This window comes from Corapipo altera, unplaced genomic scaffold (assembly GCF_003945725.1).
Source record: "Corapipo altera isolate COAL_440 unplaced genomic scaffold, ASM394572v1 0, whole genome shotgun sequence".
NCBI classification, from domain to species: Eukaryota; Metazoa; Chordata; class Aves; order Passeriformes; family Pipridae; genus Corapipo; species Corapipo altera.
In genome coordinates this window covers 3,711,013-3,731,203 of record NW_020884872.1, presented here as the reverse complement: position 1 = coordinate 3,731,203, position 20,191 = coordinate 3,711,013, and the positions used below count along the sequence as shown (strand labels likewise).

General features: G+C 45.3%; 1 protein-coding gene across 1 annotated transcript in view; it reads right to left on the bottom strand.

Moving 5' to 3' along the window:
- BACE2 (beta-secretase 2) overlaps nucleotides 1-10,607 on the bottom strand; it is a 52,287-nt gene extending 41,680 nt beyond the window's left edge. The window contains exons 1-2 of the mRNA XM_027638450.1: nucleotides 10,377-10,607; nucleotides 9,609-10,157 (exon numbers count right to left, since the gene is read on the bottom strand). Of these exons, the coding sequence (XP_027494251.1) occupies nucleotides 9,609-10,157; nucleotides 10,377-10,607 (780 nt within the window). The remainder of the gene's footprint in view (nucleotides 1-9,608; nucleotides 10,158-10,376) is intronic.
- Between the last annotated feature and the right edge of the window lie 9,584 nt (nucleotides 10,608-20,191).

Here is a 20,191-nt window from a genome sequence, read left to right as displayed (position 1 = left end):
ACATAGAGGCATGCAGGAACACAGCTTTATTTCCAGATACCGGGCTGAGTTTGTAGGGCAGGAAGTTAAAAGACTTCGTTATGCTCTCAGGTTGATGAAGTCTGCCAGGACGCATCACAACAACACAAGGAAGACAGATTCCTACTATCCATTCCTCCAGAAATCAACCTGTGTGTAGGACTAAGCTACTTCTGCTTTGGCCAAGGGTTATAACCCACTGTGAGACAGCAGATGCGTGATGGGAGTTGGAACTAGACGATTTTTAAGGTCCCTTCCAACCCAAACCAGTCTGTGATTGTCTGGTACCTCAAGTTCATTTTACACACTGCAGGGAAGGCAGCAAGTGCAGCCACGCTGGAGCTGTTGGTGCTCAGGGCACTGGAATTGTGGAATTTCGCCCACTAGCAACATCAAACATTGTGCAAACCTGCCATTGAGAAAGCTTCCAAACCTGGCCAAAAACCTGCAGGCAGTATCACTACAGAGTTAACCTGAAGGCTCATCAGAGTGCAAATGAAAGTTAATTTTAGCAGGAGCATGCAACAGGCACCAGCATTCCTAACTACAGCTCCAGAGAAATTTTTTAAGCTTTTCCCACCCTCTCTCCCCCCATTATTTATCTCAGCAGTTCAAATGCAAAAATATGGCACTTTGGATCATGTGAAATGTTTGTGTTATCCCCTGAAGGACTTTGCATCCCGAGAAGTAATGAGAAGATTATTCTGTGACAGTTAAACTGAAGCACTGTGACTGCATCAGATGTTATCTTGCTACAGCACTTCTCAGACTTTTGGGAAGTGTGACCACCTTTGAACTCCTTTGTCTTATTTGCAACCCGAGAGTCACTGAGAAGAAAAATGAATGAATTAAATAAAAATCTCTTTAGTCACAGAAAAGTAGCAGTAGGATTGATGAATCATTTTCTGACACGCCTCACATTTCACTCTTACCCGTAGCAGACGTGTACTAAGGCAGCACAGTGAATAAAAGCACAGGTCTTTTCCACACCACGCTTTAGCAGCAGGGTAATACTGCCCTGAAGACTTTCCAAATTGATACAGTGTGTTCTCCCTTCAATCATGGAATGGCAGAGGGTTGGAAGGGACCTTAAAGATCATCTTATTCCAACCCCCCTGCCACGGGCAGGGACAGCTTCCACTAGACCAGGTTGGTCAGAGCCCCGTCCAGCCTGTCCTTGAAAAGACACTGCAACTGTTAATTTCTTAGGCTGCAAAGACTGACAGCCAAGGTTTCTGTATCAGCAGGTATCTTAATGGAGTTTTGGAAGGAAAGTTTCCACTTAAGTAGGGAAAAAATGAGAGAAAAAACCCCCCAAACCTGCCTTCGGATTTCACGAAGCCGCAACTTCAAAAATGGACCCAAAGCCTGCAGTTGAAATGGACACCCCAGTATTTTATTTTCTATGCCAAAGCTATTGCTGCCAAAGGCAACCTTCCAAATTTACTTCTTCCTTAACACCACAACAAAATTCCCAAGGGGGCACATGCAGAACCCAGCCTTCCATACGATGACACAGCAGGTAAGCCTTTTATTTCCATAGAAGCCCCAAATGCCTGATCTTCTCTGGTATGAAGCTTCCTATGGCAGCAAAGTAGGAAGCAGAAAGAGCCTGGGTGGGTTAGAAAATTCTCACGTCTGGCCTTGACATGAGCCTGAGCACCAGCTGCAGTGTCACAGCGGGCTCTGAGGTGCTCTTCTACAGGCCACTCTCACAACCAGATCCCTAACAAATATCAAGTAATTATCTGAGAGATGGCTGCCAAAAACATCCAATTATTTTTTTCACTGTCAAGTGGCAGGACCTGGCCTTTAATCCCTCCCTCAAGTGGAAAGGTGATTCTCAGTTCTTGAGTTGTCATCTCTTTTTCTTTAAAACAAAAATGCTAGGTTTGGAGTTTTGGATCCCTAAGAACAGACTCATTTGTGTATAGGGAGAAGAAGCTTACCAAGTGTTACTGCAGCATTAATACCTTTCCTCTTTTAAAATGAGAGCAGACTACTGTGTGACACAGGCATCTTCCCTAAACACACACAATCTAGCTTAACAGCAGTTTTTGCTAGTAAATAGGTACAAAAATAAGCCAACCATAAAGCCAAATAAAATCAACTAATTTTAGTACTCACAAGCTGAGCAAATAGGACAAAATCTACAAGTAATTTATTTTTCAGAATATCAAATTATTAGTAAGCAGCAGTGAGGGAAAAAAAGATTGCAGAGTGCAATTACTGTCTTAACAGATTCCCTTCAAAAGGGCCTAATTATGACACATTAATTGTATTAAATGAATTGTACTTTTCACTCGAATAAAATCTTTTTTCCCCATCTAGCTTATTTTCCTCAAATTGCGTCCTCACCATACCCCATGGGTTTCATCTGTTTGAGGAGGATTCTCAGAAAAACAAAACTGCTCTAGAACATCTGTCCCCTGCTGCCCTCCCCATAAAACACTCTCAGATGTAAAAAGGCAGCGAGAGCAGTAGGAGAGACCAGCAAAATGAAGAACGAGGGAAGTACTGAGGGAAAAAGAGAGAAGAGGGGAAGAAATGTATTATTTTATCAACTTTTGGCAAAAGATGGAGCAAACATTGCCTCTGGCTCAAGGCTTTCTGAAGGCTCAAGAGATGAGTTTGCTACACGGCTGCTCTGGGATGAGCACGGCCCAAAGCCCATCGGAGAGCCATGCCTGGAGGAAGCCTGTTCAAAGGGCCGGGAGTGTGGGCACCAGCAGGTTCAGTGGCCAAACTTTCATCCCAAGGGGGAGAAGTTTACCAAGCTCCTTGGTGAGGGCTCTTGGGTGGTTCTAGGCTGCTGCATCCTTTGCTGCGCAGAGCACGCAGCCACTGCCGTGGTAAAACCAAAACCAGGGAGTTGATGGAGACGTGCTCTAGCTACCTCAGGTGCTGCCAGTGGTAGAGGAGCTTTGCTGTGTGTTGAATTTGCCAGGAAAAGCACAGAGGATTCAGCATGCTGAGGCCTTTGTCTCAACTAGACTGTTACCAACCCAAGTGAGCTGGTTCCTACTTCCTCGGTTCTTTAATGCCAGTCACACGGGTGGCTGTGATGGAGGCAGGGGCAGAGGAGACAAAACAGGCAGACAACTTGTTCTTTTAAAACAAAGTGAGGAGTTCGTGTGCAAAAAATTGCAAATATAAATCTGTTCTAGTCCTGGGCTACTTGAAGTGCTCTGAAGAACACTGAACTAATGGATACAAACTCAAACGTAAAACTTTGGATGTGAACAGCAGTGTGGTATCTGCTTTTGCTTCATGAGCTCAGATGCACAGAGCAAACCCAGGCTGAAAAGCAGCAAGATGCAGGACAAGCCCACCAGTGGCAGGAAAAAACATTTCCTTTTCTGAGGCAGCTGTATTTTACAGGCAGTAAGAAAGAGGAGAGAGGTCTGTCCCACTCATGCTGGCCCATGTGCAAGGGTATGCCATTTTACCAGCTTCCTTTTCTAGATGGAGTTACACCTGACCACGAGTAGATAACGTTTCAGGTCAGACTTGTTTCACCCACAGTAAGTGAGAAAATTTCAAAGATAATAATATGTGGAGGCAATTTAATAGCTAACGTGTCCTTGCATACTCGAAGTCGTAAGTGCCCTCCAAGAAAATGAAGACCTCTGCAAGGTGTAGGAGTTTTTAAATCTGTCTTGCCAGACACTATCCCTAGAGCTCACAGCCCTCATGTTAGAGGGGGGAAAAAAAGGGGGGGGGGGAAAACTAACAAAAAGAAAAATATTCCTTCCTTAATAATCCAAATCATCCAAACACATGGAAATTGCACATGGGCTTTTTTAGGTCCACTGTTTCATTTTCATCTAATTTCTACTCCAAATCCCAACTCAGTTACTCTTTAATCAGGCGAAACAGTTATTTGCTCACCCTCTAGTTTTCTCTTTCCAAATTTAACTGATGCTTTTGCCTTGACAGGGAATGAAATGCAAGGAGCGGTAAAAAATGTGAGCCTGACACCTCTTGCCACCACCCCTGCTCCTCACAACAGCTCCTCTGCCCTGACCCACCAGGATCTGAATGCACAATTGCTACAACCAGCAACCCTGGAAAGTAGAGTGTCCACTACTTCTCTGAAGAGGGGAAAGCACCTTTAAAGGAGCAGTTAGTGAGGCTCTACATCCTGAGGAACAACCACAATGAGCCTCTTCCATTTAGTGTCACCCTGTGCATGGATATCACAGCTCACTTACACAACAAAAGGACAAAGCCTTGCTATAAAACACTCACAGTGTTATATCCTGCTTAGGGCAGCTGCATTGTAATTATTACTCATGTTTTGGGTTATTTCTATAGTACAGGCTCTACTCCCACGCAGTCCTTTTTACCAGAGCTAATTCTGGGTGGTAGGAGGTGCTGGAATGCTAATTTTTAAAGGCAGGGACTTTTCTGTCAACCCAAACCTGGTATGTTTATTTGCTTTGTCTTTGGTCAAAAATACATCACACCCCACCAAGCCACAGACATTCACTGTATTAGTCCTGAAAAGGACTGCCAGGTCCTTTTCCTTTTTATTTTGTAAGCATCCAGTGGCAACAACCAAAACTCACCGTTTAACAACAGGAGTATTTTGCATTTCAATAGTACTTCCATAAGGTGGACATGGAGGGATTTTGACCCTGCCACCTCAAATACTCCAATGAACCACAGCACTCATCTTTGCTTCTCAACCCTTCCTTTCTTCAGTTTTCATAAAGAATTCAAAAATAAACACAAAAGACTCAAGTAATTATTAAAAAAAACTAAAGCAAAACAAAAAGACAGAAAAAGAAGCTTGAGATGGAACTTGCCTTCTGGTATTTGAACGGAGAGAGATCACATTTTTCAAACTTCTTGTATCTAGAAAGACAGTAACCCCTTTTCAGCAAAATTAAGAAAGCAGAGCTTAGCTTCTCAGGGAATAGCCCAGCTCCAGAAATCAGGCCCTTATCACCTACTACAGCGTGACTGGTGAAGCAGGGAAATTACAAGAGCAGTTGAATCTTCCCTCACAATCTTCATTCCTTCCAACACTCAGGGAATAAGGGCCATCACCAATTAAGGAGAAATGGCTGCAAGTTGAGAACTTGCTAATGCGTGTGTTCATCACCTTCAAAACACGAAGCCATAAATTCTAAGAGTCCATGACACACTTGAGGTACTTAATACATATCCTTCCTTACCCTTCTTTTCTTTAATAGCTGGAAGAATCTGAAGCAAAGATAACCTCCCACCAATTATATGGGAAGTGGAGTTTGTGTTTCACAGTGAAGGCTGTTAGACCCAGCACCCACTCTGACCTTAAAACTTCAGAGCAAGTTTACAGAACAGGTTTTTGCTCACCCCCTGCACAGAACAAACTGCCATTAGGAAGACGAGCAGATAAACCCTCTTCATGCACAGAATGAAAGAACTGACACTGAAAAAAGGGAGCTGTGGCATTCAGAGCACAACTCGGATCCTGCTGTGGTTTCAATACCCGCTCATCAGACCAGAGCTATGTGATCTCAGCTCTCAGGAGGCACAAGCCCGGCCTCTCTTCACAGTGAAGCTGCTGCAGGAATAACATTCACCTGGTCTCAATAAAAACACAGTTTGGAAATGCAGTGGGATCAGCAGGACTACCAGCTCACATCATGAGGACTAGCACAAGAGCCAAGATGAGGCAATGGTACTTTCCTTGCAAACATTTAATGCAGTCCAGATGGACTTCAAGAAAGCTGTGAAGAACATGGGTTTTTTTAAGGGTTTGACTATTCTTTTGGTCAAAGGTTCATAGGAGAAACAAAATTAATATGAAGAGAACTGCAGTGAAGATAGCAAAAAACCCTAAATGATCTTTGATTCAGTTTCTCACAGTGTTTATAATCTCAAGGGAGGCGAAATAATAAAAGATAGAGCAAAGGAATTCCATCAGATTATTTAAAGAAATAACTAAGAACAGTGCACACAATTCATACTGGGCTCTTGGCACCTCTTATTTAAATCTGGAATTGGAAGAAGTGCACCTATACAGACAGGTATAAAGCACGTAATCCATCAGAAGTAGGACATATAGTAATACCTCCATGAAATAAGGGACAAATACATCATATTCTTCAATACAATACACCTTTTTCACCTTTCACATAATTCTTAAATAGGTCTACATGTGAATGAATAGGAATTAGTGGGAGTAATGACATTTGACACCACCTGGTAGCTAGTCTGGAGATCTGATACGATTAGGAAGGATACTGTACTGTAAAACTGTAAATGATCAGAAACACTTTGGCTGCAAACACTTTGCAAAACTGGATTGACTGCACTGAAGTTTCCTGTCTTGGAAATAAAATAAATTTGACTTCACACAGCTGCTCTATTTTTGTACCGTCAGAACAAGTGTTTCAGAACTGCCATTGTGAATCGCAGCTCTGCGCTGTGTTTATCTGCTATATGACAAATCAGAATTGGAACCAAAGCCAAAAAAGCGTGCCTTAAATGACCTGAAAAACGAAATTCTGTCATAGTAGCTTCCTTCCAAGAACAGAAATTAAAAAAAAAAAAAGGAAAATTTCTAAAAATGCAGCTGAGGGGCGAAGCAAGCTCAGTAGTGCTGAAGTCGTTCACAAATGTTCATTCCCCATCCTGGCACAGCAGCTCCCGACACTTGACGCACACACTTGCAAAGTTACCAGGTGCCAACACTATTGTAACCATGACATTAAGCCTGGTGCCTGGCAGGTCGTGGTCCACTAGTGCCCTGTGTGCATTTACTCATCCCCTCTCTTCAAGGCCATCCAGGGCAGCTCTGCCATCCACCCTTCTGCTCCGACAGCGCGGAAGCCGAGCTGTGCTGCTCTGCTGCTCTCCTCTGCCAGTATCCTTCTTCCTCCTTGGCAAAATGTCAGGAAGGCATTACCTGCTGCGTGGGTTTGGCAGTGCTAGGACAGGCCTGGGTGAGGAAGGGAGTTAGCCTGGGAATTCCCCACATGTTGGAGGGGTGCAAGAATAAAGGAATCATAAAATGGCCTGGGTCAGAAGGAATCTTAAAGAACATCCAGTTCCAACCCTCTGCCATGGGCAGGGACACCTTCCACTAGACCAGGTTGCTCCAAGCCCCGTTCAACCAGGCCTTGAACACTTCCAGAGATGGGGCAGCCACAGCTTCTCTGGGCAACCTGTGCCAGGGCCTCACCACCCTCACAGCACAGAACTTCTTCCTAATATCTAATCCAAACCTACTCTCTCTCAGTTTGAAGCCATTCCCCCTCGTCCTGTCACTCCACGGTCTTGTTAAAAAAAGTCCCTCTCCATCCTTCTTGTAGGCTCCCTTCAGGCACTGGAAAGTGTCCAAGCATCACTTTACGCTGCAGCTTCTGACGTGAAGTGAAGTCAGGTTGGGAGGAGCATTTAAATCAGTAAGAGACATCTCTCCTTTTCTACATGATCGTGCACAGCCCACTCCAACTCCGGAAACTACTTGCACAAGGAGCTTAACACAATCCCAACGCTTGGCACTATCCCTACACTTGCTTTTAGCATCAGCATGTGAAGGATTCAAGTAGCACCAGCAGCAGCTTTGTAGCTTTATACTATTCATTGCAAAGCGGAAAAAACAACAAGTACATTTGTGATCTTTAAGCCTTCCAGTTTCAGGCAGGGAACGAGATAACAAATTCTGCCTCATCAAAAGTAGAGAATAAATTTTAACTGCACTCTACTGAGTCACTACACACCAAGATCTGATTTTGGAAGCACAATCGCATTTATAACCTTACTTACAACCTCAGTGGGCCTACTCGTGAATAAAACCTCACATGTGCTAAACACCAGTAGCAGTCTTTTAAATAATTAACTCTGCAAGAACTCAGAACTAGTTCAAAACAGTAAAAGCTTTGCAATCACATTCAAAGCTTTTTTTTTTTTTTTTCCAGGTGGAAAAAGAAATCAGAGGCAAGTTTAGCTGAAACCTTACATCACCTGTAATACAAGTAATAGGAGCTGTTAAGCGTAAGTGAAGCCTCTGGGTGTACTGAGGGCAGCACATTTCTCCCTCTTAGACCTCCAGTCATATTATTAAAAGCGTGTCACATTTTTCCTTCTCCATTTCTTCCAATTGCAGAATCCCCCTAGACACATAAGGAGATGATACGCTTGATAGGCACTTCTTCTACCTGAAATTATTTTTTTTCATTTAAGACACACTGAATTGGATTATTAGTCCAATCAACTCTGGTATCTTGATCCTGGCAGAGACCAGTATTGAATGTTTGAATGTTCCCTGGAGTAACAAAGCACTCACAACGCCACAGGAACAGAACTAGTCAAATATGCAGCGCTCAACACAGAGGAAAAATTATTTCGTGGCCTCTGTGGCTGTGGGGCCACACTTTGATACGCCAGATCTAGTTAGGTTTTTTTATTAAAACTCCATTTATTGATCACGCCAGCCTTTCTCAATACATGTATTGATCTTAGTGTGGTACACTTCGATGAGAGCGATGATGTGGCCAGTCCTCTCACATCAGAAGTGTAAAAAAGAAAGAGTTCACAGACGTCCAAAAATGTAACGACAGCTGAACACTTCCTGTTGGCTGGGCATTTTGGCATTCATTGGCTTTTTATCACGCAGAGGAGTTAAGCAGAAGAATAAGGAATTTTTTGTTTTTATTATTTTTTTTGTGCGTGTGTGCACCGGGAACGGAAGGACCTAAACTCCTGAAGCAAACACGAAGTTTTGAGGGAAAGCCCCGAGGACTCTCAGGAAATTAATCCCCACTCAGCTGACTAGTCATCCCCACCAGCAGCCCAGCACCGCTCCTCCTGGGATCTCATGACACAGATGAAAGAGCAACTACATGGCAAAAAAAAACAACCAAAAAAAACCAGCAAAAAACCAACAACACTTCAGCCACGCTGGTGGATGCAGACGGGGGAGATTCAGGGCAACACGGTCTATTCCAAAACAATATTCAGAACACAATCGTTCTTCGCGCTGTTAATGAGTAACACATGGATTCTGGACAGAAGGGGCTGGTTCTGCCCAGCCATCACTTAGTTTAGCAGGAAGATTTCGAGCGATTCTCCCGGGAGCACCGGGAAGATCCACCAAAGCGCCCAATCACGATGCAAAGCAGCTTAAAAAGCAATGAATAAAAAAAGCACCCTCTATCTCCAAAACCACGGTCGTTTCGAACTGACAGAGCAATTCGCTGCGGATTCAAACGCCGTGACACAGCCTAAAACCGGGGACCAGGTCCGCGGGATTTCCCAAGCGGTCACCGGGTCGGGGCAGGACAGGGCAGCCGGGGCTGGGCAGCCGGGGCTCGGGAGGGCGCGGGGGATGCGCCTTTCTCCTTCCATCCCTCTTTCCCGGCCCGTGGAAACTCCCGTCTGCCGCCGCCGCTCCCCCGCGCCGAGCACCGGCACCATCTCTCGGGAAAGGGGGGAGGGAAAGGGAGAAGGAGGGAGGCGCCAGCACTGAGCACCGGGAGAAAGTTGCGTTTGGGCCGGGCAGGGGGGGGCCCCCGCAGATTCGCTCCCACCCAGGAGAAGTTTGCCCCCCTCCCATCCTTCCCCCAAGCCCGCGTCCCCCATCCCGCTCCTACCGCCTGCGGCGGGGTCCCGATCAGCATCTCTAGGTAGTAGCCGCGGCCGGAGTCGCCCTGGAGGTTCTCCACCATGGCCAAAAAGTTGAGGGTGCCCCCGGGATCCGAGGCCAGGGCCAAGCCGTCCGCGGCCCCGGCGGGGTCCTGCTGCGGGGCGCTGCCCCCCGGCCGCAGCACCACCGGGGCGGGCGGGGACCCGCCGGGGGCGGCGGGACGGGACACGCGGAGCGGCAGCGAGAAGAGAGCCCGGCAGAGCCCCGTGGTGCCGGCCAGGAGGAGCAGGAATGCGGGAGCCGCCAGCGGCGTCCCCATCCCGGCGGCAGCGCGGGGGCCGCTTCCCAAGTGCGGCGGCTCCGGCCGGAGGCAGCGGCCGCCTGGCTGCCAGACGGGAGCAGCCGAGGGGGGAGGAGGAGGAGGAGGAGGAGGAGGAGGAGGAGGAAGGAGAAGGGAGCGGCTTACCCACGCCCCGGCTCCATCTCCCCCTCCCCCGAAGCGAGCTCCACCTCGCGTTCCTCCCGCACGGTCCCCGGGCAGCCGGAGCGCTCGGAGCTTTGGGGACCGTGCGGGAAACTTGCTCCGACCCAGCGCCCTCGGGAGAAACTTCCCGGCAGGGCTCGGCTCAGCCTAACCCAGCTCGGCTCAGCCCAGCCCACAGCCCCGCTATCGGAGCGTGACGGCACGGAGGGGAGAAAAGTTTCCGAAAGCCCTAAAGGGAGAGCGGCGGAGCGGGGATCCCCGCCGGGGCTCCGGCAACCTGCCAGGGCTCGCCTCGCCACCCCCCGGGACCAGAGGCTGTGCTCGGGCAGGAGGAGGCGGAGGTGGGAATGCGGGGTCACCCGGGGATGCGGGTGCGTCTCCCGCACGGGTGTCCATGTGCGAGGAGCGGGCGAATGGATGGATGTGCGTGTGGAAATTCCGTCTGCTGCGCTGGCAGGAGCGAGGCGTGCAAGGCGTCTGCTTGGGAGAAAGCCTGCGAGGCTTTTTGAATGTCTTCATCATGCACGGAGTTAATAACGGCAGTCAAGTGCGGCCTTTTGAAGGATGGGAACACTTAGGATGGAATTAGTCTCTACATCTCTGGAGTAATGACAGCGCCAGATAGATCGCTGGATGGAGCAGATAGTCCAAAAGCCTTGAAATATAACACCGGGCAAGTCTCAGCAGAGCCACTTTGTGGCTGTTTCTGACCCTTCCCCCCATCCGGTGTAGTAGTTAAAGTTGAAAATTACTCAGCCTTAGTCGTGTGTGCTCTCCCTGTCCGCTGATCAATTTTCTGTCCTAGGCAACCACCTGGTCACTCCTTGTGTCTAAATCTGAGCTAAGATGCGTGGACTAAGATCCCTCCCCTGCCATAGTAAACAGAAAGAGCTCCCTCCCTTCCTTGAGCTGGAGTAATCATCCAAAAGATTTCCAGGTGTTTCATGGCTATTAAATGAAGTTTCACTAGAAGGCAGACAGCAGTAGTGTTCATTCCTAGGAAGGCTGAGCAAACTATTTGCTGGGAGGATACTCAGGTGAGGCTGTTGATCGTAGCCATTGTCAGAGTTGCTTGCAGAGAATAATCCTTAAAAAGAAAATGGGAGCCCACCTTCACTTGCTGAAGAAAAAAAAAAAAAGTGTTTTCACATTTTTTCACTGATGTTTTCAGTGCTCTGGCTCTGTCATTTAAAATCTGGAGCTCTTGCACTTACTTTGTAGGTTCTCCCTTACATCAGATCAGTGCTTCTTGTGTTCTTTTGCAGTTGGATGCTTTCCCCCCGGGCAGGAGGGGGATGTGGCCCCTGTCCTGGCTGGTGGAACTCTCCTCAGGGAGGAAGGTGCTGCAGGGGAGGTGGGAAGCCTGCAAGGACCTTGGCCTGGCTGGGGACTGGAGGAGAGGGCATAGATAAAGCTTGCTCTCAAAGAGGTTATTGTACTTGTGGGGAAACTACACACCTTAGTAAAAGGTGAAATTGTGCGAAGTTCCCCTGCTGCACAAAGCTTTCTGTTTGCCTGACAAGTAGGAATGTGAAATATTGCAGTCCTGGTATGTCTGGTCTCACCTGCTCCCGACACAGCAGGGAAAAGCTGCTGCAGGCTGATGGCAGCTGAACACCTGAGGGAGTGGCAGCACAGCTCACACAAAGAGGTTATCTCCGGGGTGCTACAGTAATGGCTTTTCCTAATGTAGCTGGGATGGTGACAGGTTACACTGTAGAGCCTGTCTGGTCGGAGCTGTAGCTGAAGGGGAATTAAAATGCTCGGGGCTCTTCATGGGTGAGCTGAAAACCGGAGAAATGCCCCCGCCCCTTTGGAAAAGGGAATGTGAAAAGTAATCAGGAGTATAATGGAACACCCCCTCAGAGTGGTAGGGATGTATTTATAACAGTCAGCAGCTATATGCATTTTGTTTTAATTCTTTTACAGTACAGTAAGTCTTCCCCCTTGCTGCTGTTGCTAAGATACGTTACCACACTTCTGGCTAAAGCAGCTCCAGTCAAAGAAGTGCATAGTTTTTGGAGCATAGGAGCATAGGAGATATAGCATAGCCTTTCAGAGAAAACTTCTCTTTTTTTTCATGCTGTTTGGTAAAAGTTCTTCTTGTCCTGTTTTCCACAGACCTAGAGAAGTCTTGTAATAACTGTGCATCTGCTGCATGTGAGATGCTGTGTGTGACCTTTCTGTCCTCCCATCACAGCAGGGCTTGTGCTCTCATGCAACAGCTTGTTGTGAGATTTCTGCCTTGTCTCCTCTGCTGCTTTATTTACTTAAATATCTGATAAGGCTTGTTGCAGGTGAGAAGTTCCTCTGCATTTCTGAATAATGGCAGGAATGGGCCTTAAAGGAGCAATGTGAACAGCTGCTTGGGAAAGAAGATATCAAAAAGTCCTCCCAGAGAGCCAAATGTAACTATATCCAAAGTGTTCCAAAGTGTTCCTCGGAGGGGAAGTCATCTGTGTGCAACGAATGCCACAGTCAATATGCACACTTCAGTTTTATGTACCACATACAGAAAAGAAATGGAGTGCCAGAAATAGACACAAGTTCAAGTGTCTGTACACCTTGTATTCTGCAATATTTGGTGAATCTTTTTTCCCTCGTTTTTTTTTTTTTGTGATTCCAAATATGTATTACTTGAGTAAATAATAAAAAACTTTAAATATCAGCCCCTGTGAATAGGTCTTTTTTTTTTTTTTAGATAAAGCCAGTTGTCCACATAAAAATTTTCAGGTATAGCTTGACTTTGATCCAACTCTGCATTAATTTAGTCGATGGTGCTGCCGTGCTTTGAACCTTGAGCCACTGGACAGTGAATTAATGCTTGTTTCTTTAACACAACTTTCCACCAGTATTTACAGAATACAGAGCATCATAAAAATGCAGCTGCTCTGTGCTATGGACGAGGTATCTGAACTCAGTCAGAAGGGCAGTTACTGTGTGGAGATGTTAAATCAGGACTGTTGAGAAAACAAGCAGGAACGGAGAAGGCGTCTGAAGATGCAGAGGAAGTGCTGGAGCTGATCCGAGCATAGGAACTCTGTGTGGCTAAAAAGAGATCCTCTCCTTCCCAAAGAGGAAGCTATTAGGGGATTGCTCAGATCAAAGCGATTCTCTGCCGTGCTTCTGAAGGAGTCAGGCTGACCTGTGCTGTTGTTACACAATGATAAGGGCAGATGGACACAAAGACGTCTGTTCTAAGATTGCTTTGTCTACTCTCTGTGTTCCCTCTGTTAGCATAATCGATACTTTAATCAGTTTTAAGCAGACTGATTGCTCTTTACTGCTAATTGCACACTGGTACTGAATGAAGCCCAGCTGGACCTGCAGTGCCCAAGCTGTTAATTCATAGAATTTGGTAGCCCTGGGAGAGGGGAGATTTTGTTCTTGCTGGACCTGACTGGGAAAAGGTCTTCTCTGTCTCTGGTCGTCTTGCAATCAGCTTTTCCATATTGTGGGCCCAATCCAGCGAAATGTTGCTGGTAAATGACAGAAGAGTAAACCATCAAGGGGCAGCAGAGGCCACAAAGTTTGGCTCTGTTCTGTGTCTGCCAAGGCAGTTTGCCTTTGAAGGCCACTAACAAAACAGCTGCCCCATGGAGCAAGAAATATGCCACCAAAGAGAGCTATTGCAGTGGCACTGCCAGGGCACTGTGCTGTGTCCTGTGCCAAAGTGAGGGCATGGACAGTTCTGGGACTTTTTTAAGGACCAAGCGTATGTACCCTGTATAGAGCTCATGCAAAATGAATTTTGTGGCTGAAGACTGTTGGTTGGGGGTGTAAGTGGAAATATTTATCACCCTCCATCTCTTTATTTTGGGTAGAGAATCTGTGGGTAGGGGTGTCTTCTTTGATCACTGTGCAATGAGTTTTCTGAATGATGATAAATCTCTTTGGCTGCAGTTGAATGTGTAAGATATTGAAGAGCCAGCTATCTTCGGTCAAAGTTTCATTAAAAAACAAGCACAACATCATTCTTAGTTGCTGTTGAAGGCATGAGGTCACTGGGGGAGCCCGGCTGAGCTGATTTCGGAAGTCCTCTCAACACAGTGATTAGTGGTGGAGGCTGTCACCCTGTTGGGTGCTGAGGTCCCTATTCTGCAAATTCTTCTGTGGAACAAGGTCGTCCACCCCAGCAAGGTTTCACAGGATGTGTTTATCTCCATTTGGAGCACGGGGCCCTTTCTCCTATAGAAATCTCCACACCCCAATATGTTTTCTTTCTCTTATAGGTTCTTCGAGTCCACGTATACAGCACCCTCTCCTCTATCCTACCTCATCCAAGTGCAAGGTCCTTCACCTGGATCAGGGCAACCCCTGGTATTTAATCCAGGCTGAGGGATGAACAGATTGAGAGCAGCCCTGCCAAGATGGACTTGGAGGTGTTGGTGAATGAGTGGCTGGACAAGGCCTGGCCATGTGCTCTGGCAACCCCAAAACCAACCATGTCTGGGCTGCATCACAAACAGTGTGAGCAGCAGGTGAGGGGGGGATTCTGCCCCTCTGCCCCCTCAGGTGAGACCCCCCCTGCAGAGCTGCCTCCAGCCCTGGGGTCCCAGCACAGGAAGGACATGGAGCTGTTATAGAGTCCAGAAGAGGCACCCAGATGATCAGAGGGATGGTGCAGCTCTGCTGGGAGGAAAGGCTGGGAGAGCTGGGATTGTTCAGCCTGAATACGAGAAGGCTTCATAGTGACCTAATTGTGGCCTTCCAGGAAAGATGGAAACAGAATTTTTTCGGGGCATGTAATGAAAGGATAGGGGGGAATGGCTTCCAACTGAAAGAGAGTAGATTTAGATAAGTTAGGAAGAAATTCTTGGCTGTGAGGGTGGCAACAGGCTGTGAGGAACTGGACAGGTTGACCAGAGGAGCTGTGGGTACCCCATCATTGGAGGTTTTCAAGGCTATATTGGACAGGGCTTTGAGCAACTTGATCTTTGGGAAGGTATCCCTACCTGTGGCAGAGGGGTTGGAACTGGATGACCTTTAAGGTCCCTTCTAACCCAAGCCATTCTATGCTCCTAGGATCACTTTTTTTCTGACAAAGTGCTGTGTCACCAGTCAAAGGGAAGAGATGCAACAACCAGCTTGTTTTCTGCTTGTCTCAGTGCTGGAGCAGAGGGGCTGTGCAGAAGCCACCATCCCTCCTTTGTGGAAAGGAGTAGGAGCAAAGGAAGGGGAAGCAGAAATGCAGCTGCAGGTCCAAGTGGCTCAAGGTAAGGTTTGCTCAGGCCCCACAGGCTCAAAGGGCAGCACAGAGCAGAGGTCAAGGGAAAGGTCACGAACATCCTGATGCTACAGTGTCATCAGTATGTTTGGTATTGTGTTTGTCTTGACTGTTTATCACCTTCTGTTTGAATCTTGCTAGTGGGGGATTGGGTATAACTCATTGTTTGGGCATCTCTGCCTCATATCTGAGGCAGCCTGCAGAGTTCTTGATAAATGCATTGGCCACTCTCAGAAAAGTGTTATTTTTCCTCAGAAAGTTCTGCAGGCTTCCCCAGCTCTATTCTTTAGCTGGCACAATGGAAGAAATAATTTGTGGGTTAGACCTTAAAATGATCCGATATCGACCTTCTGATTCCAGACTTTCCTACACCACAAACAGCAATGGTTATAAATTTATAAACTATGAAAAATTAAAGAGGCAGTGAACTACAACAGTGCTTTAAAAACAACACATTGAGAGCTGGCACGTAATGCTGAGATTACTCAGATATAAATATATGGGGCTACAATCCACTTGCCCAGAACTGGAAGACTATTCATTTATTGTTAATAGTAGGAATAGCCTGTTATCTGATGTTCAGGAAACTAGTCAGCTTGGTTAAGACTTTTCAGAAGTGTTTAGACCTCCATGTGAGGTCTAAACAGAAGTGGAGGACATGGGATAGGGAGTCCTTCTGGAAGTGTGGGCATTAGTCTTTTGGGGGAGGTAAATGCCTTGAATGGGTTTTGTTCTGATCCAGATGTTCAACAAGGCAATTACAGGTGTGCTCCTGCCTGCACTCCACTTAAACATTGCAATAAGGAATGTTTTTAAAATAAGTTTGTCATTTAATAGAGCTGTGGGTCTATATTTTTGCCCATTTTTGGAGAGATTGAGGGATTTATTGATGGACCACCTTGTCTGGACAGCCAACATTCATCTGGGAAGTTGCTGGCTGTCTTCATTTCCTTTGTGACCGTCTGTATAACCACTCCAGCCTGGATAGTTCAAGAAATAAAGGAGCTCACACATGACAAAATTAGTTCCTGCAGCCTGTCTTTTTAACTTGCTGGGTTTTTTTGGTCCACCTTTCTTTATCACACTGCTGCTGACCCTGACAGAGCCTCTGAAGACTGGGTGCAGCAGGTAAATTTTGCCACAATCTATAAACATCTGCAGTTTCCTTAACTTGGGGTCCTCAACACAGTTACTGCCAGCTGAACAGAGAGCTTAATTCCTTCCTTCCTTGTCTCTCCTCCTGGACCAGTAAATTTCTGAATTCTAGTTTAGATATGCTGCTGCAGTAAATAAAATCTGAAATGCTGAAGGCTGAGCACGAACCACTGACTTCCAAGGATCTGAGTGATACTTGGATGAAGGAGAATTTAGACTGACAACCTAGGTACATGCAATTAGTAGGATTAATTAGAGATTTTTTTAAAAACCCGTTTTCCATTTTGATAAAAGATTATTTTCAGTCTGACAATGAGCTCTTTATTTTTTATTTTTTACTTTTTAGTGTTGAAATGGTACTTTGTTTATAAATTTTTGTGGGGGTTTTGTTTGTTTTGTTTGCTTTTGTTGTTGTTTTGGTGAGTATTTGTTTGTTTGTTTTTCTGAAATAGTAAGAGAGAAACACTGGAAAAAAATTGTTACATTGGTCCCAGTGACCTTAATCTAAATAACCAACTTTGTATCCCATTTCTTTCTAATTTATAAAAAAAAAAAAAAAGACAAAAAACCCCCAAAACTTGAGCTCTCTTTTTCTAAAATTCTTAGAAAGGTCGAAGTTTTTCTGTTCATGCGTGTGAAGACAAATATGTGCATGAAAAATGAAGATGTTACCAGCAAAGTCGACCACAAGCACTGAAATATTCTTGGCATCTAAGCCATGGGGAAAAACTGGTGCATCTAAGAGAGGTTTACAAAGCATCTCTCAGCTTTGTAAAATAAAGTCTTGTTGTTATCCTTCTGGGTCTCTGGAGATCTCTGAAATGCTTTATTGGGCTGGAGGAAGATGAAATGGAATTGTGTTTTACAGAATGAACTGCAGTGGCAACTGTAATGCTGGCTCATGATGTACCAGGGTATATTTAGCTTTTTGAGTGTGCTAATGATAAGCCCCAAACACTTCTTAAAGCTCACACATACTTTAAAAAAGTGTTAATGAACTGTTTTCAGCTGTGAATGCTGGACTTTCTGCAAGATAGAGCTGAAAAATTGGTTTAGGTGCTTGGTGCTTTAAGGTTAAATAAGTCAATTAGTAAAAGGGCTGTTAATCCTGCAGTCACCTGGGAACGACAGTAGATGAAATGGTCCAGAAAAAAAATACATCCTAAGGTAAAACACTCAGATCCCTTTCTGTAAAAAAAAAAAAAAAAAGAGTAAAATTTGTGATCTTAGAAAGTTTGTTTATGTTATTAATGTGTAAAACTTTACATGCCTTTGCACTTCAATTTTTCTCTGTCTTCTCTGTTCATTATTCCTCATCAGACACAGACTTACAGGCCTTCTCATAATTTATGTCTCCTGACGTTTGTTTCAAGAATCCAACAATGAGAATAATTGTACCTGCCTTTTGGAATTCTTTGTTTTCGGGAAAGAATGCATCAGGGAGATGCAGCCTCTCCCAGGCAGGCAGCCAAAAGAGGCAGAAGTCTGCAAAAAGGGCTTAAAAAACTTGAAGTGATTCTTCCCTCATTTGTAATAGAGCCCACTGAAGTAAGATAGATTGATATGCTGCTTAGAAGGGCAAGATCTAGGAATTTTACCTCAATTTGTCTTTCCTTCTTAATAGTTTATACTATTTCTTATGCTGGGCATCAAGAATATATTACTTGGAGCTGGGTTTGTGACTTCTGATGGATAACGCCCAGAACCTCAAATCAGAGAAGCTTGTAACTGCTGAACTTAGAGGCTGAAGTCTTTTGGGCTAAAGGTTTGCCAGAGACTCATCCTGTTTTCTGCAATTTGGTTCCTGGCCTTTCTGAGGAATGCACTGGAGAAAAGCACGTTGTGGTGCAGATAAAAAACAAACAAACAAACAAACAGTCTATTTGGGGTATTTAATTGTGAGAAGCAGATCTGGAATGTCCAGGTACTAGAGAAAAAAAAAAGACTCAAAGGAAATTTGCCTGTCTATGAGGTATATGTGAGGTATATATAATGAGGTGTGTGTATATATATATATATGATTGTATATATAATAAAAACAAATGTGAGCATAGTCACAGTTATTTTCCTATAAAAATCAGTTTACATGTGCTCAGTAGCAACTCAACTAGCAGCTAATTTCTTCCCAGGGCCCAGGGGAAATTATTCCATCTCATTGTTGGTATTCACCTTCAGGCTGGAGAGCTGTTTGGTCCTGGTGTGGGGCTTGATAGGACTTTTCCTTGGAATGCCTACTCTTGTGCTGAATACAGGGACAGAGATCACAGCAGTGACAAGAGGCTCTCAGGAGAGTGCAGGAAGGAAGGCAGCTGAAGTGGAGCAGGACGTGGCCTGGCATGCACAGGGCCAGACAGAAGAGCTGTGACAGCACAAAGAGAAATGGACCTGCACAGTGATGTGACCTGGAGGAGAAAAAAGGGTGTGTTGGAGTGACAGGAACAGGCTGACACAGAGCAGAAGAGCTGGTGGTGGATTTAAAGCACTTCCTAACAAATGAGGATGCAAGTGCCTGAATCCAATATGCCTGGGATGAAGTGGTTTGTTAACTAATTAAGATTTTCCATACAGGAATCCGTTCTGTCTTATTTTGAGAGCAACTAGACCTTCTGGATTCTCAGAGGCCTTTTCCTTCTTAGTCGCTGCTGGAGGAGTTTATTGACTGCATTTTAATACCTTCTGAAGAAACACACAAAAAAAACCCCTTCAGGTATTCACCTTCTACTCTGGTCCCCATGGCAAGGGTTTAGATGCTATTGCTTTTGAATATGAATATCAGGATAGAGTACTGATAATCCTATTAGTTTATTTAGGAAATTAAAAAAAAATAAGAAATAGAAGCTGACTCAACTTTGAAGGTAATCTCCTTTATTAGATTTGTATGAGAATACATGTTTCAAAGAGAAAAAGCATTCAAGAATTGCTGTTTCACCTTTCTGGGGTCTCATGTAGGCTGAAGTACCATGTAGAAGTACTGAATGAGTTTTTGGTTACCTTATATTAGCAATACCCTTATCCATCCCCTGTACTCAATTAACACTCAGGTAAATCTGATCCATTTATAGCAAAAGGGAGCTGTAACGTGCAGTTTGGGTTCACTCCACCTCGTACAAGCAGGCTCTGCTTTGAATAGTTCATAATAACCCTTTGGATTTGAAGGAAAGTTGGCAGGAATGCCTTCTGCCAGGTGACCTTTGCAAATGTGTCTGCTGCTGCTACATGTAGTACCTAAGAAGATGGTGTTTACTGCACTGGTTCTCTCCTGGGAGCTGGGAAAGAGGACACAGCAGCTCTTTGAGGCTTGGCAGAAGATAATCAGAGATGTCACTCCCCACTCCATTCCTGCCAGATGCAATTAGAACTTTTGCTGGGGAGAAAATCATTTAGGGGTTGCACTTAAATCTTAGAAGGGAATTTAAGACACATGTGAAATGGTTCCTTATCAGCAGCTGATGCTGTAAACAGAATGTAGATACAAGTAATGGAGTCGAATTTGTTTTTCTTGCAATGAATACAAGGCATAAAGTGTTTATTGACTTTAAAAGAAAAACTGAACAAACAGAATAAAGAAGAAAGCGTTCATGGCTGCTTTGAAGGAAAGAATGTTTTTATTTCATACTTTGAAGAAATTGTTCAAGTAGTTCAGCTGTGTAAAAATGTGACCCCTCTAATGCTGCCAAGGGCAGTGAGATCAGGGATAATCTGCTGAGGAAATGCAGCTCACGCA